Source organism: Onychomys torridus, chromosome 19 (assembly GCF_903995425.1).
Source record: "Onychomys torridus chromosome 19, mOncTor1.1, whole genome shotgun sequence".
Classification (NCBI taxonomy): domain Eukaryota; kingdom Metazoa; phylum Chordata; class Mammalia; order Rodentia; family Cricetidae; genus Onychomys; species Onychomys torridus.
The window spans coordinates 63,674,054-63,690,752 of NC_050461.1; the positions used below are offsets into that span (position 1 = coordinate 63,674,054).

Sequence of the window (16,699 nt, forward strand, 5' to 3'; positions counted from 1 at the left end):
GTGTGTGTGTGTGTGTGTGTGTGTGTGTGTGTGTGTGTGTGTGTGTGGTGTGTGTGTGTGTGTGTAGAGGATCTAAGTAACATCATCAAATAATGAAGGAGACAGACCCTCAATGAACATCTCTTGGCACCAAATGAAGCTACCAGTACTGGGATTAGATTACTTCAAACTGAGGTGTTGACCAAAGGGGTCCCATGGGAATCTCCCTCCCCCCCAAACTAGAGTTTTGACAATACTATTGGCTGCTCTCTACAAACTGACAGCAAGGTTCCTTTGCTCTGATAACACTACCACACTCTTCAAATATTTAAAATCTAGGGAGTGTCTACTTTACAGCTTTCACTCCACTCCTGAATACTAGTCTTTGGAATGTAAAGTATTCTGTATTCTACCAAATGAGGAAAAGTAAGTATCAAACCAGCCAGAAACCCCTTTGATCTATAATACTGTCATGCCTACAAGATCTGCTATTACAATGGTGTTATAAAACCCTGAAAGTGTCCAACCAGTACCTCATTTGACTTAATCCCCACACCATGAAATGGAAGTCCTTCCTAAAACTTCTTGACTGATTAAGAATCTGAGACTAGGTTGGATAGGGCCCTAAGGTAAAACCAAATACTACTGTTCTACAACAATCTAGCAATAAATGATTCCTAATTTCTGCTATACCCATAAATCAGTGCTTTTGTTCAACCATCTTCAGAGAATTTTCTCCCTGAAGCTGATGGAAACAAATACAGGGAACCACAACCTGATGATATTCAGAGAGAGACCTTGCAACAATCAAGTATAGATAGAATGTCTCTGTAAAATACCTCCCATCAGGACTCAGGTAATCATGTGGAAGAGAAAGTGAAAAAAATGTAAGAACCAAAGGTATTGGGAGACACCAAAGAAACAAGGCCCACTACATCAAGGTGATCAAAACACATCTGAAATCACAGGGCTTGAGATAGCATGCTCAGGCCTTGGAAATACAGCTGTACCAGATGAGGTCCTAGAGCTGAAAGGAGAAGTGGAAACATGACCTCATCCCTAGCCCAAAAGCTATATGCAATTGACAACTTCTTTCCAGTGAAAACTTCTCTTTCTCTATTGTAATTTCACTGGTTGAAACAAACTACTCTGAATTGTTGTATGCATTCCCAGCAGTAGATGAACAACAGAAAAAGAACTCAAACACCTTTTTGGATGTTCCTTGTTACATAATGTCATGTCAGGTGTCAGGGCTTTTCTCTTCTTTTAATCTTATTTTTAATTTTTATACATATATATATATATATATATATATATATATATATATATATATAAATTTTTCTCTTTTAACCTTTCAAGTCCTTTGCAAAGATATATAATGGCTCTCTATTTAATATTTTAGGGTGTTCTCGAGTGTCTGAGTGAATGGGAGTCTGCATCTATATCTGTTTCTTTTGCTTTTTCTTGTTCTCTTTTCTTTCCTGTTTGTTTTATCCAATTACAGTGTGTTAGTTTGGTTTAATCACTTGACTTTTTCTTTTATTTCATGATTATATCTTAGAATCCTATTTCCTTTCTAATAAGAAACTGAACGTGGGTGAATCCAGATTGATTGTGGGGTATGAAGAAATTGGAAGGAGTCGAAGAGGGGAAACCAGTATCAAGATAAATTATATGAGAAAAAGTCTCTAGTTCTGAAAAAGGAAAAAAAAAAAAGAAAGAAAGTGATTGGGTCCATTGATCAGAATTAGGGAGTTAGAAAATTCTGTACTTTAGTAGTGGTTCTGCGGCAATCCTTCTTTTCCTTTGTATAGTGGTAGATATGAGTGGCCATCAAAGAATCATTATCTCCAGGAAAATAATGTTCTTAGTAAGGTAAGTTGAAAGAATTGAGATAAATTACAACCCACCTTTGTAAAGCTTATAGGCCATCTTATCATCTGCTCAGTTAAAGATAACTGTTGTCCCAGGGGAGCATTAGAGGAAAAGGTTCCTACTTTCACCTTTAGTCCAAGACCCTTTGGAAAATTCCAAAAATTGAATATATCATAGTCTGGACCTAATTTCTGCTTCCAATCTGCATCCAGATGTCCTCCCACATGATTGTTTGCATGAACTTTCCTCAAGAAAGGGTGCAGCTGGAAGAGATGCAGGAACCTATATTAAAGTTAAATTGAAACAGATGCATAAATATGTGTTAAAGCTACACTGAAAGAGATGCATGTACCTATGTTCAAGTGGATCCTAGGGGTAAAACAAACCTGTTTCTATCAAAAGCCTCTCATGGTTTTAAATCTTTTATTTGACATGTGGTACTGGGATGGTGAAATATGAATGACCCCCATAACCTCATGAGGTTATGGCACTAGTAGGAGATGTGGTCTTGTTTCAGTAGGGGTGGCGGTACTGAATGAAGTTTGTCCCTGTGGAGGTGAGCTTTGAGGTCTCACATACTCAACAGACCTAGTGTGGCAGTTTCCTGCTGCTGCTTGAGGATCAAGATGTAAATCTCTCAGTTCCTTCTCCAGTACTCTTTGCTTCCATGGTACCATACCTCTTGCCATGATGATAATGGACTAAACCTCTGAAATTATAAGCCAGCCTCAACCAAATATTTTACATTATTGGAGTTGTCATGGCCATAGTGTCTTTTTACAACAATAGAAATCCTAAGACAGATACCAATGTAGATATTAGTGAGTTTGAGCCAATAAAAAGTTGGTTGAGTCAAATGCTATTCTTCCTCAAAAGGTCAGTCAGCTTTTTTTTTTTTTTTTTTTTTTTTTTGAGACAAGGTTTCTTTGTGTAGCTTTGCGCCATTCCTGGAACTCACTCGGTAACCCAGGCTGGCCTCAAACTCACAAAGATCTGCCTGCCTCTGCCTCTCGAGCACTGGGATTAAAGGCTTGCATCACCACTGCCTGGCCAGTCAGCTTTTTTTAAAACCAGGAATGTCTAAGTTCTCAAGAATAAAAATTCTAGCATTCTGAGGTCAAAGCGTCTGACAAAGTTCCAAATGTTGACCCAAAAAGAAGCTCTCAGGCTCCTATTAATCAGGGTTAGAGGAATTCCAGCTGTGGTTGAATGTGCTTTGAAGTGATCGGGTATTGGCCTTATTGATACAGGAATAACTTTATGATTGGCTCATGAAGGTCAGTCCACTTTAAGAGAAAATGCTGAACCAAAGTCAGGTAAGTGATCAGTATGTATTTATTGAGTCAATTGTAGACTTGCTTGAAAACTAGTCACACTTATTTCCTTGCAAAATATATTCAGAACTTCAGTGTGGAAATTGAGGACTTTTAGATCCAATGATTGTGTAAATGTGGTCTTTAGATATAAAATCATTGCGGTAGTTATCATTGCTACCAAACCATTAAGAGTCTGTGATTTTCTCTACTTTATTTTGAGAACAATTTGCGGGAATTCATATTGTTTCTCATTAAATCTCTTGCCATGAGAAGATGATCAGGCTCTTTAAGCAAACTTAAAATTGACTAAGCTAATTTCCTCCTTTCCACTTGCACCAGATGTATTAGGGATACTATCCTAATGGTCAGCATCAATTTATAGGCAGACAAAATCCCATGTGGCTATTAAGAACATATCTAAGAATCACCTAAACAATGGAAATGAAATTACCTGCCAGGGAAAAAATTCCATTTGTGGTTTCCCATTTGTGTATTGTTGTATTTCTACTTGCTGAAGACTCATCTTATGAAGACTGTGGGCCACAGTATACACAGCATTGTATATATTGTAGCTCTCTTCACTCATTACAATGTCAAAAATGTGTCTAGGCAATAAATCCAAAGAAGCATTGGGATGACAGTTCTCCAAAAGATGACAATCAATCTCAGAAAAAGCACATTTAAAGAACAAAAACCATATCTTAGGAAGGTAATTGTCTTTTGGGTATTTGTAAGGATTAACTGTTCTGATAAAATTTGTAAACTCAAAACTCTCCCCAAGGTGCTGTGAAAAAATAAGACTGCCGTGGAATGAGTCTAAAAGGAAATAATCAGCATGGTTGATATAATCCCACTGAGCATTCAAGACCCACACTTTCCCTGTCATTAACAGTTGCCCAATGTTTCTCATTAAACCTTGTAGAGAATAAGTATCTCCATAAATGATTATCACATTGGCTGATAAATTTTGGATCTCCCCCAGATTTTTCCAGAATTTATTGGAAAGTGAAGTCCAGGTACCTGGAATCATTTTAACAAAAGCTATGCAGATTCTATTAATCTCCAATTCTCTTCTCAATTCTGACACAATATGAGTCCCTTTATGGTCATCTGGGAGAATCAGACCAACCCAGGACCACTTGAAATGAAGCATCAAAGCAACAAGAGCAAGTGATATAGATGTATCCTTTGGGGCCATCTGGTAGAGAGAGTAAAACTGTCTTCTGTCATCCAAGATAGGATCAAAAGGTCCAAAAGTAAGCTGAAGAGAAAACAGAATTGGACACAATAGAAACAATGATGGAATAGACACCATCTCAGTCCTGAGTTAACAGAAGGGGATGATCAGTGTGAAGATGGATGCATTCTGCTTTAGTGGCATAACTCTGAGTAAGGTTTCCAGAAAATTACTGACAAGTCAACGGCTTTGTTAAGCCTCCTTGTCTGGACCACACTTTCCTTTCCATTGTGAGCAATAAAAATATGGATATATCACTGAGTACTTTGGTAGTTGAATACTGTAAGTGTCTTTCCTTTTCTTTGAGATTTCTGAAATGTCTACAAGGCATACCAAGATCCCTGTTCCACACAACACCCTTCCTCACCTGTGGTGTTTTGTAGAGTTGCATCAGTGTCCCAACTTGGGCAGATGCTGCCAATGCTGTTCCTGTAAGTACAGCAGCTGACTTGCTCTTCTTTCTACAGTTGTAATTAGCAATGTAGTCTTTTATACCTGTTATCCAAATAAAGGCATTCTCAAGTATGTCCCTTTCAGCATATGGTACATTACGAAAATAAAATCCTAGAGATGTGTTGGGTAAAAGATAGGGGTTCCTGTTGATCTCCTCAATGGCAAAAACCAGGGCCAGAACAAACTGGTAGTTCTTAAAATTATACCTGCATAGATGGCATAAAAATACACAGGAGGAATACATATATCACACAAGTGTGGATTTAATGCAATTATCTTTCTAGTTTAAATGTCTGTGTTTCTAAGATATACTCACACATGGACATTAGCTCTAAAGTAAACAAACATGCAATAATCCATGATCCAGAAGGGGTAAATAACTAGGAGGGCTCAGGGGGAATCCATGAATCTCTCTGGGAAGCAGAAATAAAATAGATATTATGGGTTGACTGGGAGTGAGTGGGGACAGAAACAGGAGGAATCAGGTGAAATGAAGATGCATGAAGAGAATACTGGGATAGGAAACTGCGATTGGGAGGCATTTGGAGTGTAAGGTAGAAGCCTAGTGCAATGGAGACCCCCAAAATTTGTGAGTTGACCCAAGCTAAAACACATAGTATGGGAGATATAGAGTCTGAGCCTCCACTGGACTGATGAAGGTACTAGTCCAGCTACAAAACCCTCAGTCTACAATTTTTCCTACCTATAATATGTGCTGTGGTAAATGTGGCACAGATATTGTGGGAATGACCAACCAATGACTAGTCCAGTTGATACCCATAACATGAGAGAGAACCAATACACTGCCTGGAGTGGCAGGACCTAGAGGCTGTATAGCCCAGAGACCTAGGATAGAACCAGACAAGACTGTCAAAAAAGTCAATGCAATGATGCTTAAGATATCCTTCTGTACTCATAGACTTGTGTCTAGCCCAATTGTCATCAGATATGCTTTATCCAGCAACTGATGGAAACAGATGCAGACACCCACAGTCAAACATGAAGCAGGGCTTGAGAAATCCCGCAGAAGAGAGGGAAGAAGCGTTGTTGGAATGAGAGGGTCAAATACACCACAAAAATCTCCAAAAATCAACTAACCTGGCCTGACAATCATGAAGCCTGCCTGAGTCTGATCTGACCTAGGTCCTCTTCTCATATGTTATGGTTCCATAGCTTAATCTTCTTGTCAGACTTGGAAGAGTGGAAGCAGGCTGCCTGACCCTTTGGCCTCCTTTGGAGGCCCCATTTTCTCTTACTAGGTTGCCTTGTCCAGATTTAGTAGGAACAATATTCCTAGTCTTATTGTAACTTGATATGCCATGTTTGGTTAATATCCTCAGGAGACCTGCTCTTGTCTGAAGGAAAACAGAGGAGGAGTAGATGGAAGGAGCCAGGAGGTGGGGCTGGAGGAGAGGAGATGACTGCAGTCAGGACATAATATATGTTAGAAGAATAATTTTTTAAGAAAAAATAATAAAGACAAATTTCATATGCAAAATTACATGTGTTTCTAAATCATGTTTTAGCATATTCCCATGAATACCTGGAATTAGAATGGGCATTCTACATATTGTAGTCTAAGTAAGAGCTTTTGGTGTAATACTCATTATTGTTTTATTTTCATGAATTCATTTTGTTTGTTTTATATATACAGCAGTTTTATCTACATGTATACCACTGTAACATATACATGCATGCTAGCAGCAGGCAAAAACAAGGTATATTCCTTGGAACTGGACCTAGAAAAGGTTGTAAGCTGTCTCGTGGATGATGAGAACTGAACCTGGGCTTCTGAACCCTCTCTCCAGCAGAAACAATCTCAATAAAATGCTTCAAGGAGCTTACTTTATTTGTCTTCCATGTATTACTTGAAGGAATATAATTCTGCTCTAAGTCAAGAAAGGCCCTTAGAGTTATTAAATCTCCTTTTGGTTGGATGGTCTTTCAGCCACTTCAATTATGAGAACCCTGTATTTGTTTCAGATTTAAGGTTTATTTTTTTGCCTGCATGAGTGATATGCATCAGATATATTATGTTAGTGAAAGACAGAGGAGGATGCTGGCATCCTGGAAATGGAGGTACAGCTGGTTGTGAGCTGCCTTATAGAAATGACGAATTGAAACTCAGTGTTCTTATGGCAGAAAGTGCTTTTAACTACTTTATCTCTCCAGCCCCAAACAGAGTAGTCTTGTTTTAGCCACCTATTTTCTAAGATAATATTTTATAGTATAACACCAAATATATTTAGGTCATCTCTCTCAACTTGTCTTTTCTAAATTATTTTTTTAAATCTTTCTGGGTATATAGGGATTTGTATGTATCATGAGTGATTGGACGTGTTGTGTGCCTTTGTGTGTGTATGAGTGTGTGTGTGAGTGTGTGTGTGTGTGTGAGTGTGTGTGTGTGTGTGTGTGTGTGTGTGTGTGTGTGTGTGTGTAGGTGCATAGATGTTATGGGTGTGAGCACAAGAGAGAGGACAACCTGAAGGGAAAGTCCTAGAAAATGAGCTGGGGGCTATTATTTATGGGAAATAACAAGCCACACATTTTCACTCCCCTTAACAAGTTTGTTTGTCCCAACAACACTGGATGTTCTTGATCACATGTGGGTGGGAGGTACATAGACAAGAAATAGTCCTGATATGTACTTACCCCTGATTGGACCTGATGGGAAATACATTGTAGTATGGGTTTTCCTTCTGAAACCATTGCCATACATGATTCTGGGTCATTTTCCAGTAACCTGACTATGGACCTGGCAAAAGCCCATCTACCTGTATAGTATTTAATTATAGTTTGCTTCTAATTGGGCATAAGTCATTCTCTTATTCTCTATCGGTGGGTTAACATTTTCTGGAGGCTACCAGCTAGATTCATACCACCTACCCAAATTTTAAAGCTGGTCCTTCACTCCAGAACTCTGGGCCTAAGGGGCTGCTTCAGAAGACATGTGCCTTGAGATGTTCTAAGGCTCCAATAATGCCTTCAGTTTGCAGATTATCAATGTGAACTGCTATTCTGAGAAAAGCAGCAAACATCAATGGATGCCTCCTGGTGAATCGTAGTTTGGTTCTGTTTTGTGGGAATCCTATCTGGGACATGGACAGGATTCAATGGGACCCAATACCCCATACCCCAATACTCCAATATTCTCCCATCCTGGGCATATAGCTAAATGCAACTTGTACATCCGGTTCTGGTTCTGGTTGGGGAGAGTTCTGTTTGTCTCTTTGGAAAGTTTTGTCTCTCTGCCTTCTGGTGTGTCTGTAAGTGTTGTTGGAAAGTTTAGCTGTCTATTTCTCTCAAGAGTTGTGTCTCCATGTGTTGTTGGAAAGTTTTGTTTGTATTTTCTGGTGTGTCTATAAGTTTTATTGCCAGCATGAAGCTGAGATAGGTATAGGTTTGATAGATTTTTGTCTGTGCTGCCAACAGCAACCAGTCACCACTGCTGTCATGGCTATATTTATGGCAGGAGCTCAGAATTTGTCTCTGAGTCCTCTGTCCACTGGATTCAGATTTACAGGAGTTTGACTTTTGTTTTGGTGTAGATAACATAAAAATTGTTTTGTTCTATTTCTATTTTATTTGATAGTTGGCTCTAATTTTGGTTTATAGATCTCTTTTCTCTAGACCCAAGCATACTTATAAGTTTCATATATGTCCTATGTCAGTATGGGCCATTTGTCACAGTGACAGGGAAAAGAAGAAAAAAGCAGAATAGCCCAAAAATTTGACTGGGTTTGTGTGAACTTTATGTACCCCAAGATTTATAAGTTTATTTTGTTGGTTATGGTTAATCATTTGTAAAATCTGAAGAAAAGTTAAAACTAGTGACACTGGGAGTTGATAGTTAAACATCTATGCCTGGGTAATTTTAAAGAAACCTTGGGCATGATTCCTTTTTAGATTACTCCTTAGTTTGGCAGCTTTAAGGCAGATTACTGTCTTTGATAACGTTAGAGGTGGATTCAAGTGATTGCACCTTCTTTGGGCAGTCATGTGTCTGGCAGCCCTCTTGGCTAGGGTTGGAGACAGTAGATATGCAACTTCACCATCTTTGGGCAGCCAAGTGTCTAGCAGCCATCTGTGCTGTGGTTGGAGAGGGCAAATGTCATGTCACTTCACCATCTTTGTGCAATCACATGATTGTCAGTTATTTTGGATGGGATTAGGAAGACAGATGTTATTTTACTTCACTGCTATTTTGATTAAAGGTGACCACGTGGTATGAGGCCACTAAGGATCCAACAAGTCTCCAAGATATTTTGGAATAGAGTGAATTTTGTATGATAATTTCTGTCCTATTGTGAAAACTGGGTTTATGAAACATAGGAATTAAAAACAATATTTGTTTAATAAGGTATTAAAACTGCACCTCCATGTTTTCATATGCAAGAATATACCTTGTTCTGGAAACTTTACAACTTATGAGTCATGCAGGTGATGGTTTTAAATACATGAGGGGATCATGGGAAAATAATTTTGCAAATATTAGGCAGGGCTAGGGTACCTAAAGAGAGCCCAATGGCAATGGTGTACCTTAACAGTTTTGGAAATGCTGATATTCACCAGAAGCTACAAACTTAATGAAATGGAGTAGACTGAGGTCTAGAAGGCAGGTTATGTATTTGTTGATTAGGATGGGGCCAAAAAGAGAAAACTCAAAGAATTATGAGTGATTCTCAGGTTTTTGAGTTATAGAATATTCACCCTATTGGAGTATGATTTGGCTTTAAGCAGATTGTGCTTATGTCCTGTTTTCACCTTCTCAAAGTAAAAAGTGTAGTTTATTTCTGATGTTGTGGGAACTCACAATTGAGAGATTTCAAACTTTTTTAAAGAAGAAATGCAAGTTTTCTACAAAATGTAAATTAAAAATGGACATTTTTAAAGGAACAGATCTAAAAATATTTAAATTTATGATTATGGGATATTTTGTTTATAAAATTTACATTAATAATATTTGAACTTAAAATAAGTAAAATGTTAAAATTAAGTCCAAAGGGAGTAGTACCAAATTCTAAACACTAGAAAACGTGATATTCTTATCTTATGATGCACCAAGTCAATGCAGTCTGGCAAAATGCTTGGAGCAGCTTCTCAGGTTATGAGTCATTATTCTGACAAAACTGCAGTTGTGAAATAGGAACAGTAATGATTTTGTGGTTTGGGAGTCACTACAACTTGGGCAACTGTTTTGATTGGTCAAAGTATTGGGAACCACTGGCTCAGAGAATGTCTTTCTTACCTAAGGTCTGTTTATACTTAAGAATGTATGTCTAGCTTCCTTGTTTTTTCTAACTTTGTTAAGCTTAAGTTATTTTGATAAACTGAGTCATAAAATAAACTGTTGTATTCTGTAATGATGTAATATAGAAGGATGAGGAAATTTCTCCCTCACTGTGGACTCTTTCTATGGGTTATAAGTTTTATTTTAATAATAAAAAGAACTTCAGTTTCAGAAAATGCTATTTTTTAAAGCTCAGACTTAACAGAAATAAAGTTGTAAAGTCCTTTTCCCAAATGTGGGCATTAAGACAAAAGTCTCCATTCCCTCAGGGGTTTGAGAAAATTTTCTGATTTATATAAAGGGAGTCATTCTCCTTAATTCTGGCAAAAGAAAAATGTATGGCCCCTCAATGAACATATGTCTGTGGTGCTATTAACTTGTCAAGGGCAATGCTAGCCTCTAGACTCCATCATTTCCTACCCCACATGTTTTAGTTTTATGAAAGCTAATAACTTATTATAAACTGTAAGTATAATAAGCAAAATGTGACTATATTTGGTACCCATCTTGTTGGTTACAGAATTCTCTTAAGAGTTTTGTTATGATGAACTCTCCCAGGACTTGATCATTAGTCTAATTATTTAAGGGTTGCCAAGATGTGCTGTCACCCCCAGATAACTGGAAGTAGTCTAGAAAACATGAAGCCAACATTAGCAAGAGGTAGGGTGGTTGGATTTTGGACATTTGGTGGATATTTGTCATTGTTTAGGGGGCCTGGTTACAAGATGTTATTGGTCATGGTCAGGGAGGAAAATAAACAAAGGAGATTAGATTCAGAGATCTTTTTTCTAAGAAGTGGGGGTATAGGAAAGGATAGAGTCTTGAATCTAGTTTTAAACTAAAAGAACAACTACTAGTCTCAAATATTTCTCATTGGTATAGATTTTTGTATATTGATACAAATTCGAGGTTATTTTTGTTATAATGTTTTGGGTATTATACCTGTGCAGCTCATTTAAAAATGTAATGTATAGTTAAATACATATTTGTAGTTAATTATCTATAATAATAAAACTTGTAGTCATATTAGGTATATTTTCAAGGTTAAGCCTGGTTTTGTTTAGCTCAGATATACTTAATAGATTATGGTCCTTATACTTGTCACAGATATGCTGAATATGGAATTTAAAATGTTTTTTTTTATTAAAATTTATCATTTATCTTGCATACCAGATTCCCCTCTCTCTTCTTTTTCCAATTCCTCCCTCTACCTCCCTTCTACTCCTTCATTTAGAAAGGTTCTTGCCTGCCATGGGAGTCCACAAAACATGGCATATCAAGATGAGGCAGCATGCGAAATAGGTTCCAAACAGCCAGCTTCAAGTGCCAGGGGAAGGTTCTGAACTCACTGCTAGGGGCCACACAAACAGACCAAGCTACATAACTGTCAACCACATGCAGAAGGCCTCGGTAAGTCCCATGCAGGTTTCCTAGCTGTCAATCTGGAGTCTATGAGGTCCCACTAGCTCAGGTCAGCTATCTCTGTGGGTTTCTCCATCATTATCTTGACCCACTTGCTCATAAAATCCCTCCTCTCTATCTACAACTGGACTCCCAGGGCTTGGCCCAGTGCTTGTTTGTGGATCTCTGTGTCTACTTTCAACAGTTACTGGATGAAGGCTCTCTGATGAAAATTAGGGTAGTTTAATGGAAAAGGCTTACCATGACAGAGACTCCCAGATGCTGGCAGTTACCCTGAGGTCTCCCAAGAAAATTACAGGACACTAATAAGTCTCCACCTGGATTGTGGTAATGTTAAGCATTGGAAAAGATGGCAACAATCCAGCATCTGCTGTAAGTACCCAGCCAAACTGTGGGCATGTGGGATACTAAAGAGTTGATTGTCCCACCACACCTGGACAAAGTAATTAGTACTTTCCATATCTCTCCTCCACAAGAAAGCCTCTCACCTGCTGGACCTGGCAGCCAAAGACTGATGCTGTCCTGCTACCTCTGCCACCAGTGTCATGGAGATCACTGGAGCCTGACATAACCATCTAGTTAATGGACTTGTCTCTGTCATTTTAATCGATACATGGGCCATTTGGATTATACTTTCTGCTATAATTTATTCTCAGATCTCTGATGATATTGCCAGCTAGGCTAAGTATAGCTTTGTCAGCTTAGCAGTAGCAGGTAAGCAAGTACTTCCCAAAGTCTGCAGCCACCATGTTAGTTCATTGCATATGTAAAAATCAAGCTTTTTCTAAAGCTATTAGTTATCTTGTAGAGAAAAGACAGACATATTTGCCTTACTAACAGGCTTCACATTAAGAGACAAAAAGGTTTCAGATGGAACTTACTACTAAACTAACAGGATTTGCAATGACTGTTCTAAGTAATAACTATTGTGTATCTGATAAATGATTATATGGAAAGAAAAAGTGTTAAAGTCTATGAAAGATTTGATAGTCTAAGAAAAAGTTCTAAGGTATATGAAGGTCTGAGAATCTGAAAGTTTAAGTAAGTGCTGAGGGTTACAGAAAGTGATTTAAGATATAAATTTAAGATGTAAGGGTATAAGTACATTATTTTAGGTATGGTAAAATACAAAAGTTTCAGATTTCTGTCTCCATTTATGCTTTTGTTAGCATAAGATTACAAAAGTTTAGAGTTTGAATATTGGTCATTGCAGTTCTGATAAGCTGGCAGAGCATAGACACTACTTATTGTTCAGCCAAAAGCTAAAGATTTTAGATTTTGAGATGAGAAGATGCCAGCCCACTGTCTAGGGAACAGCATGTAATGGCACACAGGTAAAGCCACAGGACATGTGGTAACATACAGATTAACAGAAATGGGCTGAGTTTAAACATAAGAGCTAGTCAATTGCAAGCCTGACCTAATTGCCATGCAGCTTTAATTAATATAAACCTGTTTGTGTTTACTTGGGTCTGAGCAGCTACAGACCAAGCAGGACACAGGGAAACTTCAGCTACAAATGGCGTTTAGCCTGTGTGTGTGTTTACTTGGGTCTGAGTGTCTGTGGAACTGGCAGGTTCAGAGTAACTGGATTTATGTGGAGGTCTTTGATCCACTTGGACTTAAGTTTTGTTCATGATGACAGATATGGATCTATTTGCAGCCTTCTACATGTTGATATCCAGTTATGCCCCCATTTGAAACCAATTACCCTGATTCCTAAACCAAACAAAGATGCAACAAAAAACAAGATATACACACCAATCTCTCTCATGAACATTGATGCAAAAATACTCAATAAAATACTGTCAAACAGATTCCAAGAACACATCCAAACAATTATCCACCATGATCAAGTAGGCTTCATCCCAGGGATGTAAGGGTGGTTCAACATATGAAAGTCTGTCAATGTAATACACCACATAAACAAACTGAAAGAAAGCAACACATGATCATCTCACTAGATGCAGAAAAGGCATTTGACAAAATCCAACACCCCTTCGTGATAAAGGTCTTGGAGAGATCAGGAATATAGGGAACATACATAAATCTAATAAAGGCAATTTACAGCAAGCCAACAGCCAACATCAAATTAAATGGAGAGAAACTCAAAGCAATGCCACTAAAATCAGAAACAATCAAGGCTGTCTGCTCTCCCCATACTTATTCAATATAGTACTTGAAGTTCTAGCCAGAGCAATAAGACAATACAAGGAGATCAAGGGGGTACAAACTGGAAAGGAAGAAGTCAAGCTTTCCCTGTTTGCAGATGACATGATAGTATACATGAGTGACCGCAAAAATTCAAGTAAGGAACTCATACAGCTTATAAACACCTTCAGTAATGTAGCAGAATACAAGATTAACTAAAAAAAGCAGTAACCCTACTATATACAATTGACAAACAGGCAGAGAAGGAAATCAGAGATACATCACTCTTTACAATAGCCACCAATGATTTGAAATACCTTGGGGTAACTCTACCTAAGCAAGTGAAGGACCTGCATGACAAGAACTTTACGTCTCTGAAAAAAGAAATTGAAGATGTCAGAAAATGGAAAGATCTCTCATGCTCATGGATAGGCAGGATTGACATAGTAAAAATGGCAATCTTATCAAAAGCAATCTACAGATTCAATGCAATCCCCATCAAAATACCAACACAATTTTTCACAGACCTAGAAAGAACAATACTCAACTTCATATGGAAAAACAAAATATCCAGGATAGTCAAAAGAATCCTGTACAATAAAACAACCTCTGGAGGCATCACATCCCTGACTTCAAGCTGTACTATAGAGCTACTGTAATAAAAATAGCTTGTTACTGGCATAAAAACCAGCCTATGGACCAATGGAATCAAATTGAAGACCCTGAGATTAATCCACACACCTATGAACATATAATATTTGATAAAAAAGCCAAAACTGTAAAATGGAAAAAAGAAATCATCTTCAACAAATGGTGCTGGCATGATTGTTATGATTTTCAATGATCAGACATCAGCTCCCTTATATAATATTGCTCTTCTTCTTCAAAAAACATTATGTGTTCACAGAGAGACCGTCCTTTTCAGGACTGTGCATTTTCAGTTTTATGATAAGATCAATAGACAAGAGCTTTCCTTGACCTTTCAATTAGACCTGAAGTCCCAGCATGTGGTTGCTTCACTCCTAGAATGTGATTTTCAATGGGAGATGGAAGTTTTTCAGAGAACTGAACTGTGGGACAATGACCTTTTCCTCATCTTGAAGCTGCTTTTAAATTCTGAAGGTCTGGACCAAAAGAAAAGTATCGAGTTTGTAGTCAAGATGAGGGGTACAATGAGGGTAGCAAAAGACTCTAAAGGTGGCTTTAATGGAGAGAAAGAACAGACATAGAGTAAAACAGTCTGGAAGATCCCATGAAAGCTGTAATTCATCAGCAATTGATAATAAAGTCACTCATGCAGACACATATGCAACAACAAAAAAAAGATTTTAGATTTCTTTTTGATGTCTTGTAAGTATAAACTTAAACTTGCTTTTTATTGGGCTAAAGACATTTTTTCCAATCTGTATCTGGCTCTCTGGACAGAGCAAAAGTGTTCATGCTTTTTATCCCAAATTTAGAGCTTTTGCTAGAAATCAAATGTGTGAGTCTACTCCAGCTGCTTTTTCTACAATGTGGATTGCTGTGGATTAATCCTCTAGTACACTGTGAAGATTTTTAATTTGAATTGGTTTAATAAAATATTGATTGGCCAGTAGCCAGGCAGGAAGTATAAGTGAGGTGGCTAAACTGATAATCTGGGAAGGAGATGGGTAGAGTCAGGAGTCACCAGCCAAATAAAGGAGGCAAGATGAGAATGTTATACCAAGAAAATCAAGCCACATGGCTAAACAGAGCGAAGAATTCTGGGTTAAATTAAGTGAAAGAACTAGTTGTCAATAAGACTGAATTATGGGTTGTACATTTATAAGTAATATTAAGCCTCTGAGTAGTTATTGGTGAATTGTCAGGTGAGAAAGAACCATATGCCTACACTGGATTTCAGTACAGATTGGTATACATGCTTTTTCTAACAATATGCATTTCAGTACTGATTGGTAATGCTAATATATCTAAAATTGGTATGGCTTTTTTGTAAACTAAGAAAAGCATCATGTAAGCTTCAGAGAATGTGGGGAGTGATAAAACTTAGATACACCTTTCACACTTCAAAGGAACTCCAGATAAACACAGTCTAACTTTCCCTACCTGTCTATTCCCAAAGATGGAATCTCTCTTTCTCCCTCTCTCTGACAGTCCTGAGGGTGCCTCCCATTCTCCAACTACTAGGATTAATTGTCCAGAAAATTCCAAATGTAAGATTTTTCCTTTAATTTCCTAAGTTTTAACTTCTGTCTCTAGTCTATATCTGTTCCAACAGATTTTCAATTGGGTGACAGATACATCCAAGCATCAGCTGCTGACTGCAACCTATTCCAAATGACTGTAAGCCCTGGACTTGCTGAAATCTGATGTGGTCCAATCCAGATGATATGAATGCTTCTCTCCAGATGGGTTAGAAAAGCTGAGGTTTCTGATGAATTCTCCATTGCCTGAATTCTCACTTTGCTTTGAGTAGCATTTCAGCCTTCTTAGGCCTTGAAGACAATGTCCTAGTTTCAGCAGGAAGTAGTTACAGAATAGAATACTCCAACCCTTGTGCCCCAAAAGGCTGGAATGTTAGATCAAAAGGAAACTCCCTGGCATAAAAGGCCAAAATATCTACCTATAGTGCCCATTGTCATACCAGAAAGGGTATATATTAAAACCAAGTAGACTCAGATCTGTCAATAAGTGGATTCATTAGTTTCATTACTTGTATAGGGTTATGATTGGGCCCTCAATCTCCTCTATTTAAAACAGAGAGGTTATTATATAGCTTTAAGAGAAAATCATTGTCTCTATACAAACTACTCAGAAATCAATAGAAATAATCCAGATATACTTAAATAAAGTCATTATAAAAAAGGGGACCTGAGATGAAGTAAATAAAAAAATTCCCCATTCTCTGTCAGCCATCACAAGGCCCTTTGGCCATTCTACTTCTGCTGATTGCCATTTGCTCTTACATCATTGATATTTTTAACTAAATGATAA

At 37.8% G+C, this 16,699-nt stretch overlaps 1 protein-coding gene across 1 annotated transcript in view; it reads right to left on the reverse strand.

Annotated features, from left to right (window-relative positions):
* Window positions 1-16,699, reverse strand: part of LOC118570490 (vomeronasal type-2 receptor 116-like) — a 54,939-nt gene that overhangs the window by 23,632 nt on the left and 14,608 nt on the right. Inside the window, exons 2-4 of the mRNA XM_036169019.1 lie at window positions 4,775-5,066; window positions 3,622-4,431; window positions 1,890-2,117 (exon numbers count right to left, since the gene is read on the reverse strand). Coding sequence (XP_036024912.1) covers window positions 1,890-2,117; window positions 3,622-4,431; window positions 4,775-5,066 — 1,330 coding nt within the window. The remainder of the gene's footprint in view (window positions 1-1,889; window positions 2,118-3,621; window positions 4,432-4,774; window positions 5,067-16,699) is intronic.